General features: G+C 39.8%; 1 protein-coding gene across 1 annotated transcript in view; it reads left to right on the top strand.

Moving 5' to 3' along the window:
- DPYD (dihydropyrimidine dehydrogenase) overlaps nt 1–21590 on the top strand; it is a 338464-nt gene extending 316874 nt beyond the window's left edge. Inside the window, 3 exon segments of the mRNA XM_032695866.1 lie at nt 6195–6338; nt 17343–17483; nt 20153–21590. Coding sequence (XP_032551757.1) covers nt 6195–6338; nt 17343–17483; nt 20153–20323 — 456 coding nt within the window. The 3' untranslated portion in view covers nt 20324–21590.
- The last annotated feature ends 650 nt before the right edge of the window (nt 21591–22240 follow it).

The following is a 22240-nucleotide window of genomic DNA, read 5'->3' as shown; positions in this document are numbered from 1 at the left end:
ATCCTAAAACCTTTTCCCTCACTTGGTGTATATATCCTGCTAAAACCCAAATATTTGAGTTAGAACATGAAGAATAATCTGTTTGTGATTTGGAACTAGAAGAGAAAATTCTGGCAGTGTTAGAAAAATTATGAAAGAATAAATAATTGTTATTTAAAGTAATGTTTTATCTGCACATTCAAACATAGTACTATATATCTCATGGTGAGGTCACTGCAGTATGTTCTCCTAGAACACACATTAGTGTTCCGTTTAGTCTCAGAATTACTGAAGGGCTGGGGGTTAGCTCAACCACTTTAAATAATCATGGTTTAAAGAGCAGGCAGAATAGTTGAGTAACTAAATGTGATGGTATATACACATGCAGAGTGGGCAGCAGAGGTTACAGGAACAAGTATATGTGCAGTAATTGCAGATTACTGAGACAGTGCTGTTTACGAAGCAAATAAAAGTTCCAAGAAAAAAAATCAAAATAACTGAAAGGCAGAGTTCATTTTTTTTCTGAATAATTGTTGTGTTCTGTCCTTTATTTTGAAGGCATTTCCACATAATTAAAGGCAGTGAACGCAGAAATGTCTCAGCTCTAAGAAACAGAGCCATGAGAATGTATGAACCCTTTGATACAAGGGACAAAATCCCTGTGGCTTCTTGCTAATGGAACTACAGCAGCTCCAGGGGCTCCAACAGCTGATGTTGGCCCAAGAAACTCACTATCAGGTGGAAACTGGTAGAATGAAGTATCCCATCCTCTCCATTACACATCTCCTGCCCACATGCTATGGGGAGGACTCCTGCAGGATTCCTTGCTGGAGGTGTTGGCATGAACCCTAGTGCCATCTGAATGTCTCCTTCTTGCCATGGGCTCTTACCATGCAGGGTATGGGACTGACACAGATAAAAGCAGCTATTTAAGAGAATTTAGCTTTGAATGCTTGAAAGAATAAGAATGTCTAACAGAATAAGAATTCACATCTTTACTTTCTCCATTGCCATACATAGTTTTCATTAGTTAAGCAGTTTACCCGTGGGGAAAGCTTCTGCAAAATATTCTCTTCATATATAGATCTGTGAATATGAAAACGTGTGTTATTTGCTGCCTTCAGAGGAACAAAATTCAGCTGTTGGCATTATTGTTAGGTTGGTTTTTTGTTGGGTGGTTTGTTTTTTTTTTTCCCCAGAAGTAACACAAGCTACTTGACATTGTCACAAGATTTCATTGTTGTTACTGGTGCTGCTCATTGGTACTGGAACCTTGTGTTTTCTTTCTCTTTGGAAATGTTGGAGTCATGTTTCATTGTATTCTCTGAGAACAAGGAAGAAAGCAGATATGACTTCAGGAAACTTCAGTAATCTTTCTGTTGTTGTTCTTGTTCTCGTTGCTCTTGTTGTTATTGTTGTGAAGTTGCAACAGGGTGGAGGCAGACCACTGCATGGAAATTATTGCACAGTGTAAAATAAGAACATATTACATGTATTACATGTACATGCAGTATGTAATAAGGATTCTAGATATATGCAGCCATTTTAGCACATCTCCTTGACTAAGGAGAAGTCTTTCTTTCTGCAGACCTTCTCCCTGGTCTCCTGGATCAGGGATTCCTGAGGGCAGTGAAGGTTGAAGCAAAGAAGGTGTTCCCTATCTGAGCTTCCTCTGCAACCTCTGTTGCAAGGTTCCTTTTTCCATTCAGTAGTGGGCCCACATTTTCCCTACTGTTCCTTTTGTTATTAATGTAATAATGTTTTCCCAGAGGCACTTCCACCATTGCTGATGGGCTTGGCCTTGGCCAGTGGCAGGCCCATCTTGGAGCCAGCTGTCCTTGGCTCAGCCAGACATAGGAGAAGCTTCTAGCCTCTTCTCACAGAAACCACCCCTGTAGCCCCCCCACTATCAAAACCTTGCCATGAAAACTCAATACACTGTGCCAGCTGAAATCTGTGTCTTCTAACAGTAGATGGCATCCAGCCCCTTAGTAGCAGACAGGTCCCAGATAAGCAACCCATGACTTCATCATGGAGACACATGCGGATTTTCTCAGAGTAAGGAGCAGATCAGTTTCCAAGTTAGAAATAAAGTCTGGGTCATCTGACTCATATTGACTGCCCTGTCCACCAGCCTGTTCACTGGTTAGGTTACTTGCTGGTGTGCCCATAAAAATTGCATCAGTCTGAAGTGCAGGATTCTTTCTACTTTTTGCCATTAGGAAACAAGAATCTTTTTTAGTTCATAATATGTTCAATTACCTTTAGATTGATCCATGAATAAATTATAATCAAAACAGACTTACTCACCTTAAAGCTCTCTGGCTTAAGGTTTCATTGTTGATTCATTAAGTTGTCAGTTCTCTATTGGCAGGGTAATGCTTTTTTATATCTGAATAGAGACAGTTTTAGTGGAGGATACTGTTATCTTTAAATGAGCAGGATTTAGCTTTTTTGGTAAGAACAAATTCATCAATGATGAATCCCTGGAGAAATTACTGAAACAAAAATCACAATTTGCTGAAGATTTATACAGTTCATCAGTTAAAAGGCAGCTTTTGGAAGTGAAGGGCGAGGGAGGATTTGGATTTTTGCTTTCTTTCTGTAAAATACTCCAGCAAGATACGTCAAGCTTCCAGTTTTGTGATAATGCAATTATAAACAATGAAATAATTCCACTTAATGTATTTATTTTGGCTCCATTCTTGATGTTATCCCTCCAGTAGAAACACATTAAATTATGTCTATATAGAGACAGATGGATACAAATAATGCAGCTATAGACATCACTGATACAGATATATAAGTAGATGAGAATTATCTAATTACTCTGCTTGTTGCAATCTTCTAAGGACTTGCTATGCTCCACATATTCATATTAATTGTGGGCTTTTTCTAGGCAGATGTTGATATAACAAAGATATCATGTATGGAGAGTTTAGTGACATTGGATTATCTGAAAATTAAAAAAAAAAAAAGTACTATATAGAGATTTCAAAAGCAAACAGAGTTAAACACACCAAGCTCTGTGCTTGTGCTTTCATTGGGAATTTTGTTATTAAAACCCCTATTTGCTTAGGAAGATATCCCCTATAATGATTAGAGGTGATTTAATTTTAAAATCTCTTAAATATCCATTTCTTCCACAGTTACTTCAACGTCTCCACTTTTTCTGTATCCAGTAACACATTTCATTAAAATATCATTTGCCATTTCATATGGCCTTTGACTGCAAGATGTTTGAAACCACAGCTCCAAACAATAAGCACTCTCCTCTGCATTCCCTGTGTCTGTGCATTACTCATAGAGGGAACCATCAATAAGTCCTTCCTAAGCTCCTGAGGCTACATTTTCATGTATTATTTATTGCTATAGAAAAGATTGTTGGTTTTCAGTGTTGTTTGATGAAATTTGGCTTGGCTGCTTGTGAACTACTAGACTCCAAATAACCAGGCCATTTGTATGGGCACACAGTGTGTGAAGTCAGTGGAAGCTCATTGTGTATGCCCCAGCCTGGACCAAGACCTACATGATTCCTTAATTATTTTAAATTCCATTTTACCAAACTCTTGACAGAAAAACAGCAGTACACAGCAAATATGAAAGTTGGACAATAGTTTGTAGATGAATCATATTTTATTTTTTAAAAATACAGATTATACAGTTTAATTTAGCTGAACATGTCATTACAAATCATCTGAATTATGGAACTGGTGGCATTGCACACTCTTCGAAATGTCTGCTGTACAGTCCAGATAGCAGATATGTTAGATGTAAAAATCTACTTCAACTTACAACTTTGAAAATTAATAAACCTTTGTAATTCACTCTTCACCTATACACAAAAATGAATTCTTCTTCCGCACTCTTCCTTAGATCGTCTATTTCACTTCAGTATACCCAGTGTTTCTGTCAGTAGAAATCAGGAGATTGGGCATATATTAAGAGAACAGGAAAGTAAAGGATTTATTAAGAAAAGATTTGGCTGTTCTTCCTGAAGATGATCTTCAATCAGTCAAGCCATGAACAACTGTCTCCTCTCTCTACTACTTCAGTTAAAACATCAGCAAAATTAGCTTTGCTACTTACTCTCAAAGTCAGCAATCCAATTCCTGGCCAGACAGGAAAGAATCCAACAATGCTTTGTCATCAAGTCTCCTGCCCTCTCAAGCCAAAGTTGTTGGCATCAGCACATAAATTATGGAGAGGAAATAGTTTCTCAGTGACACAGCTACTACTTATTCGTCGCCAAAAATGTATTTCTAGTTGATTCGGCCTAGTAGACATACCAGAACACTTTTTAGTAAAATTTGTGGTTTTTTGATTTTTGCTAAAAGTCTTGTAAAGAATTGAGTTTACATGTTTGTGCTTTAGAGCCTATTGATTAGAATGAAATTAAACGAATTTTTCCTTCTGCTCATTTTGCCTTATAAAATAATCCTGGTTTTGCTGCCTTATTTGACTTTAGTATGTAAGGCCGCTTCCTTACTGCTGTTTGCAGTAATTCATAAAGCCTTATTTTAAGACATCCAAGAACAATTCTCATATGGCAACTGCACAGAAAGGAAAGTTTGTTTGATGTCTGTAAGGAAGCCCTTGAACATGACATGCAGGAGCCAAGTTCTCATTGAACAGACACAATAAGAGCCCACGGACGGCGGGGAAACTTGGGCTATACCTACCTTTGGGACAGATGGGGTCTGCAGTATCCCCCACAGTTCTGGCCTGGCATTTGCCCAGACCGAGGCTTTGTCTCATGGTTTAGTCCCAGCCTGCAGGAGGTCACCTTCTCCAGAGAGCTCCAGGAGACTGCAAGGCTCATGCTGACTTGCCGTTAAAAATGTGTTGAGGCCACAAACCAACTCTTGGAAGCAGGGAAGCATTTCAAGGACCTCACCCTCTGGCTGAATGCTCAGAGTGCCAAAAACTGAACAGCCAAGAAAGCTTTTGTTTGTCATAGCAAGAAGCCTGAGGTCCCAGGGTTGGGTACTGTGGCTGACGGAGCTCATCGAGGAATTTTTCTCCTAAGGATTAGCAGAAGGGCAGGGTAACCTCTTCTGGATTTACTTCATTTTAAAAAATAATAATTTGTAAATTTTTAAATAATTCGGGGTTTAAAATTCACATTGAAATTCCCTCTTAAAAAATTGATGACCGCGGCAGTACTGTATCTTGTTCGATATGCTCTTTGAGGTTGTGTTATTAGCGTGAATTAATGCTAGCAGCTGCTGAGGCTATGTATCCCCTGTTACTACCTGCTGGTTTCTGCAGTACTGCTGTAGCTTCTGAACAGGGTTTAGTTAGGTGGATAAAATACTTTTGCAGAATAAGAAACTAGTTTCAGGGGAGGAAGGGCATGATCTATTGCATCAAGCAAAAATCCATTTTTTTACCATTTTTCGCTCACCGAACTCTGTGATTGTGGCACACTACAGTTGTCTATATCTCTGCTAGGTAAGCAAAGGGACTTTTTCTGTCAGGAAGCAGAGTGTTTTATGAATCCTTAACCAGCTCTTTCATGTTCTTGGGTGAGACATGAGTTTTGCAATTCAGTGAAATCTTCCTCTAGAGTTTGCTTAATTGAGTTCAAGGATTAAATGTTGCAGAAAAGATTGCAAGTGGGACACAGAGGTAAATTAGGAGATTATAATGTGTTTCAGTTCATTTGGTGTTTGTTAGCCTTACTTTGACAGGTCAAGACAGCCTTCTATTATCAGACTGCAAAATACATGTTTATAAGCTTTAAAAAATATGTATTGATATATTCAGATATCAATACAAGTAATCTTAAATACTGGTGGAACCCTTCTAAGTAAACTGATAATTTTCTGATACCTTACCACATAGTATAAAATAAAATAGAAATAAAGTTACACATTTGAATTATTTAACATGATACATTTTTATATACAAGCAAGTATGCAATGGGGATATAATAGATTGTGGGATGCTGACCTGCAATTCAGCTATTTTTCTGCTATGGGATATTAATATTTTAATATTCAGTATATATTTTCAAGTCAGATCCCAATGTTCATATTTGATTTTTATTCACTTCTCACTCTGGTGCAGTCTTGCTGTTTTCAATTTCAACTTCCTGAATAAGAAGCAAGTCACGGTCAGCGTGGACTTAGGGTTTCACCTGCGGGATCAGACTCACCTTTTTACTACCCCCGCTCACTAAGCATAATCATGTTTACTGATTTTTGTTTCAGAAACTACCCAGTTTTGGGCCTTACCTGGAACAACGCAAAAAAATAATAGCTGAGAACAAGATTAAACTGAAGGCACAGAACATGGCTGCTGTGCTTCCCGAGAAAAAGCATTTCATTCCAAAGAAGCCCATTCCAGCAATCAAGGTAACAAAAATATATGCTTATGCATAAGAAATGATCGGCCATCAGGCAGTTGACATGCACAGTCATTTCTGGCAGCTTGAGTTGGTTATTACTGCTTTTAAGCTAGTTAGAGGGCATCAAAGACAACTGTTTATGCAGACTTTCTAGCTTTTAACCAAAATCAATGAGAAATGATTTGTGATGTACATGTATAGGTATTTCTCTAATGTCATTTTTCAAAATGAAGATATTCAGGCAATGGAACAGTAATTACAGAACAAGCACTGGTAATGCCTTGAAGAACAAAGCAGAATTGTTTACGATTTCAGTTTGAATGCTACAGTATGAGCTGTTTTGCATGATGCCTTTTGATTACTTGCGATGTGCTAAATGCCTCCATCCCTCATGTAGGATCAATGGAAAAGATTGGTGTTCGGTACATATAAAAGCTGTGTCATAGGTTTTCAGACTGAACTTTTAAAACTGGAGAATATTTGTCTAAGTAGCTGATCCGCTGTCTACAATGAGTAAATGTCAAGGCAAAAATAAAACCTGTGACCCCTATCTACTGCATAATATATACATTGAAGCTTTTCCTTTCTCTTTAGTTAGCCATTAATATCAATAAAATGAAACGGCATGAGCTAATTATTCTAGGTGTTCACTTCAGAGCTGAGTTAAACTTCAAGTCTGAATAGAAAAAATAAGTGCGCAATTTATTATTTTTCTTTTTAAATCAGAATGCTCATGGAGGCCTTTTTATAAAGCAATTTGAAAATTATGTCTGTTAATTTGTTGACTGTTTTGCTCATATATGGGAGAATATCAGATATCTATGGGTAGGTAACTTTCCCTGTATGATCACACCTGTAAGAATTCTTGCAAAAATAAGGCCAAACATAAAATACAGTATGAACAGTGCTCAAAATAACACATAATTCCCAAGAAAATTTTGCAGTTTACCAGTATATCCAGTATTCCAAGCTAATAGGTAAAATGGCAAAACCAGCCAAGGAGAAATTTTGAATCATCTTCCTGTTTAAATTAAATAGTTTGCCACATCTATAGACCTCTCTCAGATTTCTGGACTGCTTATTTTGGTTTATGTCATGTTTTTGAAAATCACTCCCCTCCTCTTGTGCTGAGGTTCCCTTCTATATGTATACAAAAAGTTCCAAAGAACAGCAATCTACTCTTTTTTTTCCCCCCACTATGATGAGCATTTTCAAAGCCTGCTTGACCTCCGAGGTTTCATGGTTCTGTTCTCTTTGCAGGGAGAGAGTATTGATGTAGGGAAAAAGAAAAAGAAGAAGCAAGAGCCGATAACTGCATTTTCAATGAGATAGCTTGCTTCTGAAAACAGCAGAAAACCAAAAAACTGATACCATCCAAAAGCAAATAAACCGAATGAAGGAAAAAGTTTAGCAAGAGGGAAAACCAGACATAAAGACTTGAAAAAACATAAATAAAAAGTTGAGGTCAATAATTTATCAAGCCTAACTCCAAGTACAAAAGCAAAAAAGATCCAAGTAGTAGGAGACAGATTAAGAAAAAGAAAAGAGGCCCTACTGCAGGGAAGAGGAAAATGAATTCCCCCAAATACAAACTTTTGTTTATAAGGTATTGAATACTTTTGAGTGGTGTCTGAGATGCTTCTCAGACCTGAAATCAGGTTAGCCTCTTTTTCACACCTTTGATTAAATGAAACTGAAGCAATTAGAAGATAGGCATCGCCAAAGCTGATTCGTGACAGTCTTTCGGTCTGAACATTTCTTTAATATTTTAACCATAATGAGAAAAACAGCAGCAAGAGAAGTTGTACTGGGTTTGCGTGGCAAGGTTTTGGTGTAGTGGTGGGACTACAGGGGTGGTTTCTCTGAGAAGCTGCTGGGAGCTTCCCCAGTGTCTGACAAAGCCAAGGGCAGCTGGCTTCAAGACGGACCTTCCACTGGCCAAGCCCAAGCCCATCAGCAATGGTGGTAGTGCCTCTGGGATAACATATTTTAAAAGGGGGGGAAAAACCAGCAACTTCAGTCGAAGAGAGGAGTGAGAATATGGCCTTGTCAGGGATCTGCTTGGCAGAGAACCATGAAATAAAGCCCTGGAGGAAAGAGAGGATCACCTCTCCCAAGCTCAGGAGCGATGCATCCCAACAAAGAGGAAGTCAGGGAAAATGCCATGAGGCCCTGAACAAACTCAAGACACAAAAAGGAAGCCTTCAAAGGGCCACCAAGATGACCAGAGAGCTAGAGCACCTCTCCTATGCAGACAGGCTGAGAGCTGGAGCTGTTCATCCTGGAAAAGAAAAGGCTCTGGGGACACAGAGACCCTTCCAGTACCTAAAGGGGCTGCAAGAGAACTATAGAGGAACTTTTTACAGGGGTATGTGGTGACAGGACAAGGGGGAATGGCTTTAAACTGAAAGAAGGCAGGCTTAGATTGGATATTAGGAAGAAATTCCTGTGAGGGTGGTGAAGCACTGGAACAGCTTTCTCAGAGAAGTTGTGGATGCCCCATCCCTGGGAGTGTTCAAGACCAACATGGCCTGCTGGAAGGTGTCCTTGCCCATGGCAGGGGGGGTTGGAACTGGATGACCTTTGAGGTCCCTTCCAACACAAACTGGTCTGTGATTCTAGGTGATAGGAACATCTCTGTAGACCCCAAGGTCAATGAAGAAGGAGGGGGAGGAGGTGCTCCAGGTGACAGAGCAGAGATTCCCCTACAGCCTGTGGTGCAGACTGTGGTAAAGCAGGCTGTCCACCTGCAGCCCATGGAGGTCCAGAGTGGAGCAGATATCCTCCTGCAGCCTGTGGAGGACCCCATACCAGAAGGAAGTCTGTGACCTCATGGGAAGCCTGCACTGGGGCAGGCTCCTGGTAGGACTTGTGACCCCATGGAGAGAGGAGCCCATGATGGAGCAGTTTTGCTGGCATAACTTATGGCCCTGTGGAAGGGACCCATGCTGGAGCAGTCTGTTCCTGAAAGACTGCACTCTGTGGGAGCGACTCACACTGGAGCAGTTCATGAAGAACTGCAGCCTGTGGGACGGACTCGGGAGGGACCCCACTCTGGAGCAGGGAAAGAATGTGAAGAGTCCTGCCTGGGAGGAGGAAGGAAAGGCAGAGACAATGTGAAGCCAACTGCAACACCTTCTAACCCTAACCCATCCCCCTGCACCACCAAGTGGGGAGGAGGTAGAGAATTTAGGAGTAAAGTTGAGCTCAGGAAGAAGGAAGCAGTGGGGGGAAGGTTGTTTCATGATTTGGTTTTATATCTCATATATACTCTGATATTATTGGCAATAAATTAAACTAATTTCCCCAAGTCCAGTCTCTTTTGCCTGACACAATAACTGGTGAGTGATCTCTCCCTGTCCTTGTCTCAGCCCATGAGACTTTCAGTATATTTTTTGTCCCCTGTCCTGCTGAGGAGGGGAATGATAGAGCAGCTTTTGTGGATACCTGGTGTCCAGATGGGGTCAGTTCACCACAGATGCCCACTAAGAAATAGGAAAATACCTGGGTTTTGGTTAAAGTAGGGAATTTGCCACTACAAAGGGAGGTTTTAATAAAGTTGATTATTAATAGATCCATCTATTATTATATAGTGGTGGAAATCTGCCACGAGGATTCAGAATATTCATTAATGAAGCTGAGTGAAGCTTAATGAAAAAAGGTGACTTATCTGATACCCTTCCCTGATCAGGAATTCTCCATGGAGAAAGGCAAAGGAACTTGGACTTGAGTGATTTATTTGTAACTGTAGAAGAAATGTTCACATTTAGAATTACAAATCCCAGACCATCTTCAAGTAGTTCTGTCTTGGCTGACCCTCTAGACAGAAAGAATAACATATTCACTAACTGAATATGTTAGTTCAGACTAGAATATTGGGAGTAGTAATGGTCAGTACCTGGTTCTCACAGGTAGTCCCAGCTTAACTCTAGCTCTCTGGAGCAGTGAAGTGACATGCTTGAAAGCTGATGGGACCTGAGAGATAGGTGCCCTTGAAAGAGGTATGACCCCTGCGTTGGCTGCTTGTGTTTTTGGAGAGTTGCTGCAAATTTCCTGATGCCTCCCCCCCAAGTTTCCTAATCTGCCTAATCAGCTGTTGGGTTGGTCTGGATCCCTTTCCCCACCCACGACGTGGGGTGGCCCAGTTCTAGTTCCATTTCCATCTGAGGAACCATTCCGACGTCTGAAGGATGGGGAAAGGGAACTCCAGGGGTTTCTTCAGGGGTTTCTTCAGGCCCTGAGCCTGGAGGGGAGAGGTGCCCTCCCCTCCCCCCACGCAGGTGGCTCCATGGCCGGCACAGAGACAGCACACAGGGCGTGGAGAGGAGGCAAGAGAGGGTTTATTGTTGGGGATGTTACATTTATAGGGTTTAGGAGGATTCACAGAGTAACCAATTAGAAGTCTCAAGGGGCTTACAGGAACACCCAATCACAGGAAGGGGTTGACAAGGTCCAGTGAGAAACACCTCAGGACACCTTCCCAGGACATTCCTGAGATAACACTACCGTGGGGGGTGTTGGGAAGAAGAAGCATGTGTTTGCAAAGAGACCACCAAAAGCCATTTTAAGACATGTTTAAACAACAGTTTTCCCATATAATGCAGGTTTAGTGCCACAGGTTGGTGATATGTAAATTCCAACATTTTTGTAAATTCCACATGCTGTCAAATTGCCTTTTTTTTTTTTAATCAATTTAAAAACCCTCTGCGATTATCCAAAATCTAACTTATTTTTGAATCTCTTTTCCCATGGCTGTTCTCTTTATTTTCTCTATTTTTCAATATTATTTGAAACTGCATGCTTTGATGTTCAGCAGAGTTGTTTATTCTTTTCTCACTTGTCTGTAATATCGGAATTTCTGCCATTTGTGGATATGTGCCTTGGATATTTTCTTTTCAGTTGCAGTTTCGTACAGCTCCCACAGATGGATTTGCCTATTTCATGTTACCTCCTTATTACTTTAATTTCTTTCCTTATATGTTCTTGTGTTTTCTTCCTAATAATTTAGTTCTTTTGCCTTAAGGGCCTATACTACAATATTCAGTCACCATTTATCTGCTTATTTTATTTCTTCCTTTTTTTACTCCACAAGTCTTGCTGTAGAGATTGCCTTGTTCGGTAGTTCAAACATTCTGGCGTAGCTCTGTTTGTCAGCTTAGCTAGGGCGTGACATGCTGTTCCACCTGTTCGAAAAATATCCACAGAGATCCTCAAGCTTAAATTCCTCGTGTTCAATCTAGTTCAAGTAAACTTTAGTCTTCAGATATGGGCAGAAATCCTAGAGTCCAAACTTCCTCTTTCCTTCCCCGCTCTGACTGTGGCAGGAGGACTGCCTCAAGTGGCTCTGCAGTAGAATAGAATAGGAATTAGAATAGAATAGAACAGAATAGAATAGAATAGAAAAAATCATTTCCGTTAGAAAGGACCAACTGCCTGACCACTTCAGGACTGACCAAAAGATAAAGCATGTTATTAAGGGCATTTTCCAAATGCCTCTTAAGCACTAACAGGCTTGGGGCTTCGACCGCATCTCTAGGAAGCATGTGCATGACCACCCTCTCGGTAAAGAAGTGCTTCCTAATGTCCAGTCTGAACCTCTCCATCACAGCTTTGAACCATTCCTACATGACCTATTGCTGTATACCAGGGAGAAAAGATCATCAGCTCGCTTTCTATTTCCTCCGCTCAGGAAGCTGTAGAGGGCAGTGAGGTGATTCCTCAGCCTCCTTTTCTCCAAACTAGACAAGTCCAAAGTCCTTCGCTGCTCCTCACGGGATGTTCCTGCCCTTTCACCAGCTTTGTTGCCCTCCTCTAGATGCATTCAAGTACCTTCACATCCTCCTGAAATGGTGGGGGACCCAGAACTGTACACAGCACTCAAGGTTAGGCCACAGCACTGCTGTACACAGTTGGACAATCACCTCTTTTGAGTGGCTGGTTGTGCTGTGTTTGCTGCACCCCAGGTTGTGGTTTGCCCTCTGGGCTGTCCAGGCACACCACTGGCTCACGATGTGCCTGCTACCCACCAGCACCCTCACATCTCTTTCAGCAGGCCTGCACTCCAGTCACTCCTCTCCTAATTTATACTTCTGCCCAGCGTTTCTCCATCCTAGGTGCAGAATCTGGCGTTTGGGCTTGTTAAATTTCTTCCCATTAATCATTGCCCAGTGCTCCAGGGCACTGTGCTTCTGTGGTTGAAACTGGAATGACTTTGTATTCCACATCATGGCTGATTAATTATAACAACACCACTGCGGTAGTTATGGTGCTATTTTCTATCTTAACATCTTGCTAGTTTGCTTGCCTCTGGTCAGGACAGCACACCAAGCAGAAGGTTCCATGAGTTGTCAATAGTGTCTCCTACTGTGTTTTCTTTTGCAGATTTTTTTTATCTAGACTGTATCTGTTGGCAAGATCAGCAAAAGTTATTTACTTTGATAAGATGTTTGTCAAGCTGCATTTTTTCACCTTGATAGTATCTCTTCATCTAGTTTTTTAAAATACCTACAAGTTTCTTGGATTTTCTTCAATTTAAATTAAAACTTGTACCAACTCTACACTCTTCTGGTTCAAATCTTTTCCTGAAAGACACTCAAACATATTAAACAACATCATATCTAAACCAGAAAATTGAGATGCTTTGTTCTGTTAATATTTTACATTTTCTGAACATTGGTCATTGTATTCCACATCTTTATTTTTTGCTCTGTGTTTGCTCTTTAACCAATTTGCAATCCCAGTTCATGACTACTTAATTTCAGAGCTCTGTTGTGTCACAGGCTCCTATCAGAGGCCTAGTCAAACATAAAAATTACTGGGGGTTTTGGGTTTTGATTTTTTTTTTTAATTGAAAGACCTCACAGTCTTCATAAAGAATTGTGATAGATTCACAAGGCATAATTTTCATTACAGAAACCTCCTTGAATAATAACATAAAGGTTCATCTAAGCTTTTGGACAACACTCTCAGCCACATGGTGTGATTTTTGGAATTTTCCTGTGTACAGACAGGAATTGCATCCCTTTCCAACTCAGGATAGCCTATGATTCTATGAGTTATTTTGTAAGCCCCACTTTAGCTGGTACCACAACTGTTTTACTGAAAACAAGGCTTAGAGGTCTCTAAATCTCAGAGCACCTTTTTTAAGTATTGGCAAAGTATCTGTAATCTTTCAATGTAAAGTTAATTTTAATCAGATTACATATTTTTGTTAGCTGCTTTACTGTAAATTGACCTTGGTCATGTACCCTCAGATTCTGGTGACATTTTCTTCCATAATCCATCATTTTGTTTCTAACATTTCTTCTTTTCATCTCTCTCCCTCTGTCAGTAGCTCATCTTTATTACGGAAAAAGATCATGTGGAAGACAGGTACCTCCCTAATGTGTGTTCCCTTTGAATTTGCTATGTGAGGTGCAGTACCTGCGCTGTGTATGGCTTTCTAATGAGAGGCCTGTGATGTTCATCATCTCTAGAGCACAGTGGGGTCTTATACGAAAAGGTCTGCATGAAGATGGACACAGCAGGTCTACAAGGAGCCAGAGCTCAACCATGAATTGTATTTACAAATATGGGTTTACTAATATGATGGCTAATGAAAAGCTAATCACCATAAAATGTTTGATACCTTTAGATTAAAATGCAGCTATTATAGCATTGCAAAAATAATATCCTTCTGAACAGATCTGCTCCTTGTGTATACTCAAAATCACATCTACCTAGCTTGGTGACAAAAAGAATATTTTTTCTGTACTCATTAGTAACACAAAACTAATGGATTCTGCTCTGATTCTCTCCATAGCAACTGAATTCCCTGACAGTTCCAGTTGCAGGGCTACATTCCTCTCCCAGTTCATTCAGTACAGTTTTGTTAAGAAGAGCAGGACAGCACAGCAGTAATTAAAAGGAGCACTCCATGTCCTTGCCATCTCAAAGGTGCAGCTTAGGACAAAATTTAACTTCCATCTTTTTCTTTCTTTTTTTTTTTTTTTTTTAATTGCTGCTGGTAATGCATAAGCCAGAAAGAACACAACTTGACTTTCAGAACCTGGCTCCTGATGCAGGTCCAGCAGTTGGCAAAAAAAAAAAAAAAAAAAAAATTAGTCTGTAAACATTGCACATTTGATCTGGAGGCCATTGAGATATATCAAGTGTGGAATCCCATAGTACCATTTTAGACAGTTGCTTTTTGGAGTGAAACCACTTTAAACAGTGAAAGCTGATTATTTCTTGCTACACTGTTTATTTTGTTCCAAACATTTATGTTTTTATGAAAACAAGAAGCCCTGAGATGCTGTAAAAGAGTGCACCTGCAGAACGTCTTTTAAGTACCATTGCTTTTTTAGTCAATAATGTCTTGAAACTTTGCAAATGAATGAAGATACAGTTTTTGCTTGAGAGAAAAAAGTGATTAAAAGACATAACAGCAAAGAGGGTAAATCAGCAGTAAGTCATTGACACAGTCTTTTGAAATCACTTTCAGGCCTCTAAAATGCCATCATCCTCCCTGTTTGGGATTCTAAGTCCCCAAAAGTGTATTTTTGTAAGCTGTGAGAAGTGAGACTTGGTTACAAATTCAGAAATCACCATGCTATATGCATTGTTTTTGTTATTCCTTTTGTGAGTTTGTAGCTGGAAAAATCAACTTTGATTATGTTGTTGCAAGCAAGCACTTCCTGAGCTATCTAATGGTATCTTAAACTTTGGACTGCCTCCCCTGTGTCCTCCAGCTGGTTCCCTGGAAGGCCGTTAACCACCTCACTCCTTTCCCATTTAAAAAGCCTTTTCTAATTTCCAGCTTTGCATTTATTCATGGCTGGCTTATAATTGTGTGTTCTTGTGCCAGCATTGTCATTTAACTTAAATAGGTCTTTCCCCTCCCTATATTCTTGCTCTACCTTCATCTTCCTAGGCTAAACATTTTGTAAGGTTTTTTTTTGTCTTCTCTCAAAAGCAAGGCCCTCCATTTCATGATTATTTGAGTAGCCCATCTCTGCAACCTGCTTGAGCTCTGTGGGTTTTGTTAACATCCAAACAATATTTAAAGAATACAGATGTGAATCCAGAACCTCTCTGAGAAAATTGCTTGTGCTGTTTAAACATATGCTTTTTCAGACTGAAAAGCCCTTCGCTGTCGGGAATCTCCCCATGTTGATACTTTTGCAACATGGGCAGGCAGTGGAAAGCTTCTTCATTGTATGTTGCACAGATTTTACATTGTTTCTTTAAATTCTTCAGTGCACAGATCATCACTTGCAGGAGATATGCATTTCTGACAGTTGAACATTTTGGAGGTATATACACAAGAGAGGATACTTAGTATTGCTGGGGGCAGTAGATCACACAAAGATGTGAATTTCGAAACCTGTCGCAGGTTCAAAAGATGGGACTTGCCAACAGACAAGCCTACATGAGAGTTTAGAAAGCTGGAGCTGAATTCTACTACTACAATATTTCAACTGACACAGAAGACTGCAGACACCTGAGAACTGTAGCAACCTGAAAACTGCTGCAAATCCAGTAAATCCATGAATGTTTCTGAGTAAGAAGTAGAACTGAAAAGACAGGGATATGAGCAGTTCCTAGGAGATCACATTTGATTTAGTTACTGTAGTTCATCAGTGGAGTCACAGTAAAGGGCTGCATGTTCAAGTCTTGTTCTAGTAAAAAGTATTAGTTGAAACACTTTCATAGTAGTTAATTGACCTTTTACAGTAGTTTAAGCAAACAGATTTTACTTCAAATTTGCAATGAATTTGGACCATGCACATAATCGGCTCACACAGCTCTACTGATGAGTGCTAACTCATTAAGCTGTGATAACTTGCTCACAGTCATCTGTCCACGCTCATCACGCTGCCTTTAGCAATGTACCATAGCTGTTTTATGTTGGAAGAGCATTAATGTTCTCTGCATGTTGCTGAGAAGAACTGGAAGGCTTTTAGCATTGAACGAATGCAACCAAGGTATTTCACATGTCAGCAACTCGGGTTTGGCAGAGAGAAAACATTTGAGTGGTTTTGGAACAAGAAAACAGTACCATTTGCCAGTCTTTCTTCTTGGGCATAGGATTTGGTTGAGTTTTCTACCTCAACAGTCATTAGGAGCAAATTCATAGATACTACTACTGCATCAAGTGAAGAAAGAGATTTGTCTCTTTACATAAAAATACTATTGTACAAGTGCTGAAGGCCAGGTAGACCTCATTCTTTCAGAAAGCAGAGCTGGTTTTGCAAGTTCTTAGCAGATTAGGAAGACACTTTCTCATTTAATTCATCTAGCAGAGCTTTCCTTTAGAGCTAACATTGATAAAGCCACATTAACCATTGCTTTCATTTGGTATGGGAATAATTAGGGATGTTAAGTTTTTTTCAAAGTAATGCTGCCCAAAATAAGTTACACAATGAAACTTTAACTTGCTGTAATTCTGTTCTTCTGCAATGAGAGTGGAAAACAATATATATAAAGCATTGTATGAGATTATAAATCATACAGGTTAAATACAACATACTACTAGGCACTTAAAATGGTTGGTGATAATTTTGGAATAATTTTTGGACTAATAGGAATAAGGTTAGTATTGCTTGTTCAAAAATATTGAGAAACAGAATTCAAAAATAAATCCTTATCATGTTTCTTGGCAACACAAGAACAAAGGTAAACACTTTGAAGTTTATAATTTTGGGCAGACCTGTCTGTGTCTCTTATTTGGCTTGATCTTGAGCACTTTTCAATCAAGGACCAAATGTGTAACCTATTTGTAGAACGTTTGTACACCAATGTATACTTCTAGTACTGCCTGCATTCAAAATGTGCCTGTATGGAGCATTCTTTGTATTTTACAGGAGGTATGAAGGTCAGCAACTTGGAAATTTAAAAGAAAAATCCTAAACATCATCAAAATGCATGGCCAAATCTTCCACATTAGAGTACTAGAGAGTGCTCCTGTGCAGCTGTAGAAACTGCTTAGGTGTCTTATAAATGTGAGTCGGTAACTATTTTTTTCCCCTAGGATGTAATTGGAAAAGCACTGCAATATATTGGAACATATGGTGATCTGTGCAACACAGAGCAAGTTGTGGCTCTGATTGACGAGGAAATGTGTATCAACTGTGGCAAATGCTACATGACCTGTAATGATTCTGGCTACCAGGTAAGAGCACAGCTGTAATTAGCAGAAAGGCACAATGAGTTATCTTTCTGCTGCTGGGAAGAAAGAATTCACCTTCTGTTAATGAGCAGGTGGTAAAAACAGATGCCTAAAATACTGGATTCAAACCCCCAGCATGCTCCGAGGCCATGGCACACAAGCCCTGCCTGAGCTGTGTGAAAGGTGGCGACACAGCCCAGCAGGGCGTGTCACTGCCACAGGCCCTCCCTAACTGCAAGTGGGATTCTTTTTAAGAGGAAGAAAATGAAGGAGTCCCAAGTTACATGGCAGTAAAGGTAGTTCTTGATAGTTTTCATGTACATGAGGGAGAAAGGGAGACCATGTCCCTTCCTGACAAGGGCTGGTCTTATTGCCAAATGCTTTTTAAGAAACCCAGTCCTTGTTCCCGCAGCATAACTGAACTTGAACTGGTTTCAGGCAGGTGGGGGTTTGTTTTGGTCTTGATTGAGTATACAGATCCTTTCTCCGGGATAACTGTCATGGTTTAGAGCAGCAGTTTGAAGTTTGCAGAAATCATTGTGACCAGCAAATAGCAAAATTTTGACCTGAGGCTCCTGTTTGCAGCAAAGTATTCATCTGATTTCTGCTTAGTATGGTAGCATAAGATGTATGATATCTATCCACATGTCTTCGTGTCATTCTGTGCCACGTCCACTGGAGCTGATGGACTGGTCTGCAGCAAAAAAGGCAGTACAGGTAAACTCACCTCTTTTAGAAAACCAAAATATGGTCTAGCATAACTGTCATGGAATCCAATATGCAGTAAACAATAATTTCTACACAAAGTTTTCCATAAATCTTAGTCTGAAAATAGCTTGTCAGAAATAAATACTTTAAATGAGCAGCAAGTTTCCTCTGGACACACCATGAGTTTGTGTTCATCTTTGATTCAGTCTAATCAGTAGTAGAGGAACTGAACTACATACAGTCACAGAAAGAAGTCTTCCATTTAAAATCAACTCCTGCAATTAAAACAAGTATATCAGAGCAAAGATGGGGTTTTTCCCCGATACAAGAAAATTAATGCTGCATTTATACCAAAGTAGATTACTACAGTAGCCTTTTAACTGTCTAAAATTTTTCTTGACACTGCAATCTTCACCTCTTCCCCTTCCATCAGATTTCCCATTGAAGGGGAGGATATAGCCCCTGTTAAGCAAAAGACTGGGTTTATATTTAGTAAAATTTTATTTTTGAAATCTGTAACTGAAAAAAAAATCAGCACTGAAAGAACCAAAGTTTAAAGCCCCAGGACTTTTTCTAAGCACAAAAAAGATGTTTTTGCCTTATTTAATTAAAGAAATTGAAAAGAAATTAATTGCAAAGAATTGCAAAGCAATTCTTAATTGCAAATAAATCAACAACACACACACCTCCTTCAAAATAGCATCTGCTCTGTACTTCCCTTTGTTTCAGAAATTTCCATGCTGCTCTACAGAGCTGTAACCTTGTTTGACTCCAACGGAAAACCTTTCCTTAATTTAAAGTTAGCACTGTAGTCCTGACTTCCTCTCCCTCTTTGAGCTCCCTTTCAAGATGTGCATTGTTGTTAGTGAGAGAGAAAGGAGTCCTCCACAAGCCAGAGCTCTCTTTGTGCTCAAGCTAAACCAAAACTCATAGATCTAGGGTAGTAACTACCAACTTCATGCCCTTTCTGGTTACTACAGCAACTTCTATGCCGTCTGAGCAGTGAAACCCCAAATGCTGCAAATCGGCCTTTGAAGCCCATCCGCAGCAGCACCCAGTACCTCCTATCACCTCCCTGCCTGCCCTAGTTGCTGACAGTGGTCAGGGAGATTTGCTAAGACACTGCTTGTTTGCACAGAAGCCAGAGTTCAGCTTTCAGGCCTGACTTTCCCTCCTGAACTCTTAAAGTAGATGTTCAGTGTTTTGGGCAGGTTTTTCTAATATTTTACTTTTCTAGTCTTGCTTCTTAGACATTGAAGCTTTGGCAGTTGTGTGATGCTTTTGTTTCTGCTTTTAATTGGTATTTCCATTATACCAGGAGCTTATTTCATTGAGACTGCAATTGTTATTTCACATTCAGATACAGTTATCACCCTTCTTGGTAATGAGGATTCACTGCATGGAATGTAAGAACTAAAGGAAGGTCTGCGTGCCCCAAACTCTGATATCCCTTTTGAAGACTTGCAAAGGAAAATAATCACATGAGACACAGTGTGCTGTGTTTTTCCCTACTGTTTATTAAAGTAGGTTGTTTCTACTGTGATGAAAATAAAAGTCAAAAGAATGCATTGTGACCAGCATGGCTGAAGCCATGAAGGCATGGTCTGGTGTCTCCTCTGAACCAATACCCTGACACATTGCTATCTTATGAAATATTTCCTTCATTTGAAGGAGAAATACCTTCTGGGAGTTCAAATATCATGGGCCAAACTCCTCCTTTTTTAACCAGCCCTTGTGACCTATGAGCTTTTGCCAAGGTATAAGTTGGCCCACATCTCTAAGTTTCCAGTGTCCGCAGAGGGGGTTGTTTTGTTCCCTACCAGTTGAACAGTTGCTATAGCTGCAGTGCAGAATCACACCAAGATGTCTGCAAGTGCTGTAGCGCAGGAAACGCAGACACCAAAATGGGAGCAATTTTGACCTTTTCTGTGAGTGACATCAATAATGTTTATTCCTGTTCGCAGGCTATCCAGTTTGATCCCAAAACCCACCTGCCCATGGTTACTGACAGCTGTACAGGCTGCACCCTGTGTCTCAGCGTCTGCCCTGTTATCGACTGCATCCGCATGGTTTCCAGGACAACACCCTACGAACCAAAGCGCGGGCTGCCCTTAGCCGTGAACCCCGCGTGTTGAGGTGATCGGTCCGACAGCTAACGTGAACTTTACACTTGTTTGGTGCAATTGATTTGCTTTCTAATTAGTCCTTGAAAATCTACTCATATTAAAAAAAATGTGGTATTGATACCCGTTACAATGAACACTGCTTTCCAATTACTATTTTTACAACAATTAAGTTCTGAAATTACAGGAAGGCGGTTGTGGCTGTCAGTTGTCCACTATTTGAAGTGTAACTTTCTCCTCACAAATTCATGCTGTGATTTCAAAATTTCTCTATAGACTCTCTAATGTCTATGTATTTTCTGGCTGGAAATATAATTAAGAAAGCATTTTTAATGAACTACAAATCAATGTACAAGCTAACTGTTTTTAGGGAGGGCATTTTGTAATTAAACATTACATTTAGTTTTAAAATAGTTTCTTAGAAGATGTAATTAACTACATAGCATTCAAACAAAGCAATTGGCTTCTATTTTTCTATAGACAGAAATGAAAGGGAGTTTAAAATGGGATTTAAGAACTGGATTAATCACTTTCAACTACTACAACATATGGTAGTGTATTTTTATAATCCTTTCTAAGTCTTTCTCACACTAGTCACTTTATAGAATGAATTTTCTTTGCACTGACACATGCTGGACTGTTCAGATTTGTGTGTTACATGGCTCCTTGACTGTTGCTTCCTCCCCCCGGTGTAAAATCTCTCTGGGAACAGTTAAACCAGCTTATTAGGAAGTCCAAGTTGCATTTCAGGATTCTGAGAAGCAGCAACATTTTTTGGTCCAAGCTCATCATCTAAATAACTTTTTAATTGTGCCAATTAATGTTCCAGAATGTACATGTTACAGGTCAGAGAGCTGATTATGTGCCAATGGACTACACACCCTACAGGCTGCGTTTGCCAAACACTCACACACAGGGCAAACCAGCAAGGTGGTTTCCCCCAGTGCCGCTTCTTTATACTTATGGGTTATGTATGGTTGCAATAGTTTCACAGACAAAAATAAATATAGATTGTCTGTCTTGCTAAGCAATATCTCAATTTTAATCCAGTTCTCACTCACACTAGGAACTTTCTAATATGAACATATTGCTGTCCGCTTTACTTCACTTAAGAATATAAAGCCTTTAGTTTCATAACAATAATAAATGATCTATCAATTCAATTTCTTATATCGTATATTGTGAGCTCCAAAAGCTTTGATTAAAAATATACTGTGCCTTTTGTTTCTTGATTTATGGATTGTATACTGAGTTATAAATAAATTTGAAACCAACTTGGGTTTGTTTGTGGTATATTTTTCATTTACTAAACAGATTTTTTTTTTGTAGAGCCTTGTCAGTTGGTGTTTCATGATCTCTAAGATTCACTCCAGGAATCATTAATGAGTTAATTCATGTGTACATTATTTCATTGATTGCATACAGTGCAGAATGTAGCATGCTCTTTGCCCCTCTCTGGCACCTCTTTGTCTGCCTTTGACTTGCCTTCCTTTTGCCTCCCTTCCCCCCTTACTCATACACACACACACACTGGGTGTACGTATTGGAACATTTTGAAGTGTCATTTCATTTAGTGTCCTTGCACCATGAACACTGTTTTACTGGCACTTTGGGCTTGCTTGATGGGATCCCTTGGCAGGCTCAAACCCAGTAGTGTCTCCACTAATAGCTTTCTCTTAATTTTTTAATTTTTCTATTTATCATTGTGGACGTTTCCCACTCAGATGAAACAGGTACTGCTCAGAAAATATTTGCCTGAAATTTCTTTAAAGCTCTTAGTCTTCTGATAGTTTCTTATCTTACACAAGCTACAGAGGACTCACAGGAAGAACAAGCTGGTTTTGAATGTTAGTGGCAAAGTTTGGAGAGTCTCTGCATGCGCTGCTTGTACCTCTGCCGAGGAGCTGGCTGACAAGCAGCGTGCCCTTG

This window comes from Chiroxiphia lanceolata, chromosome 9, assembly GCF_009829145.1.
Source record: "Chiroxiphia lanceolata isolate bChiLan1 chromosome 9, bChiLan1.pri, whole genome shotgun sequence".
NCBI classification, from domain to species: Eukaryota; Metazoa; Chordata; class Aves; order Passeriformes; family Pipridae; genus Chiroxiphia; species Chiroxiphia lanceolata.
Note: the sequence above shows the minus strand (reverse complement) of the source record. Positions and strands in the feature narration are given on the sequence as shown.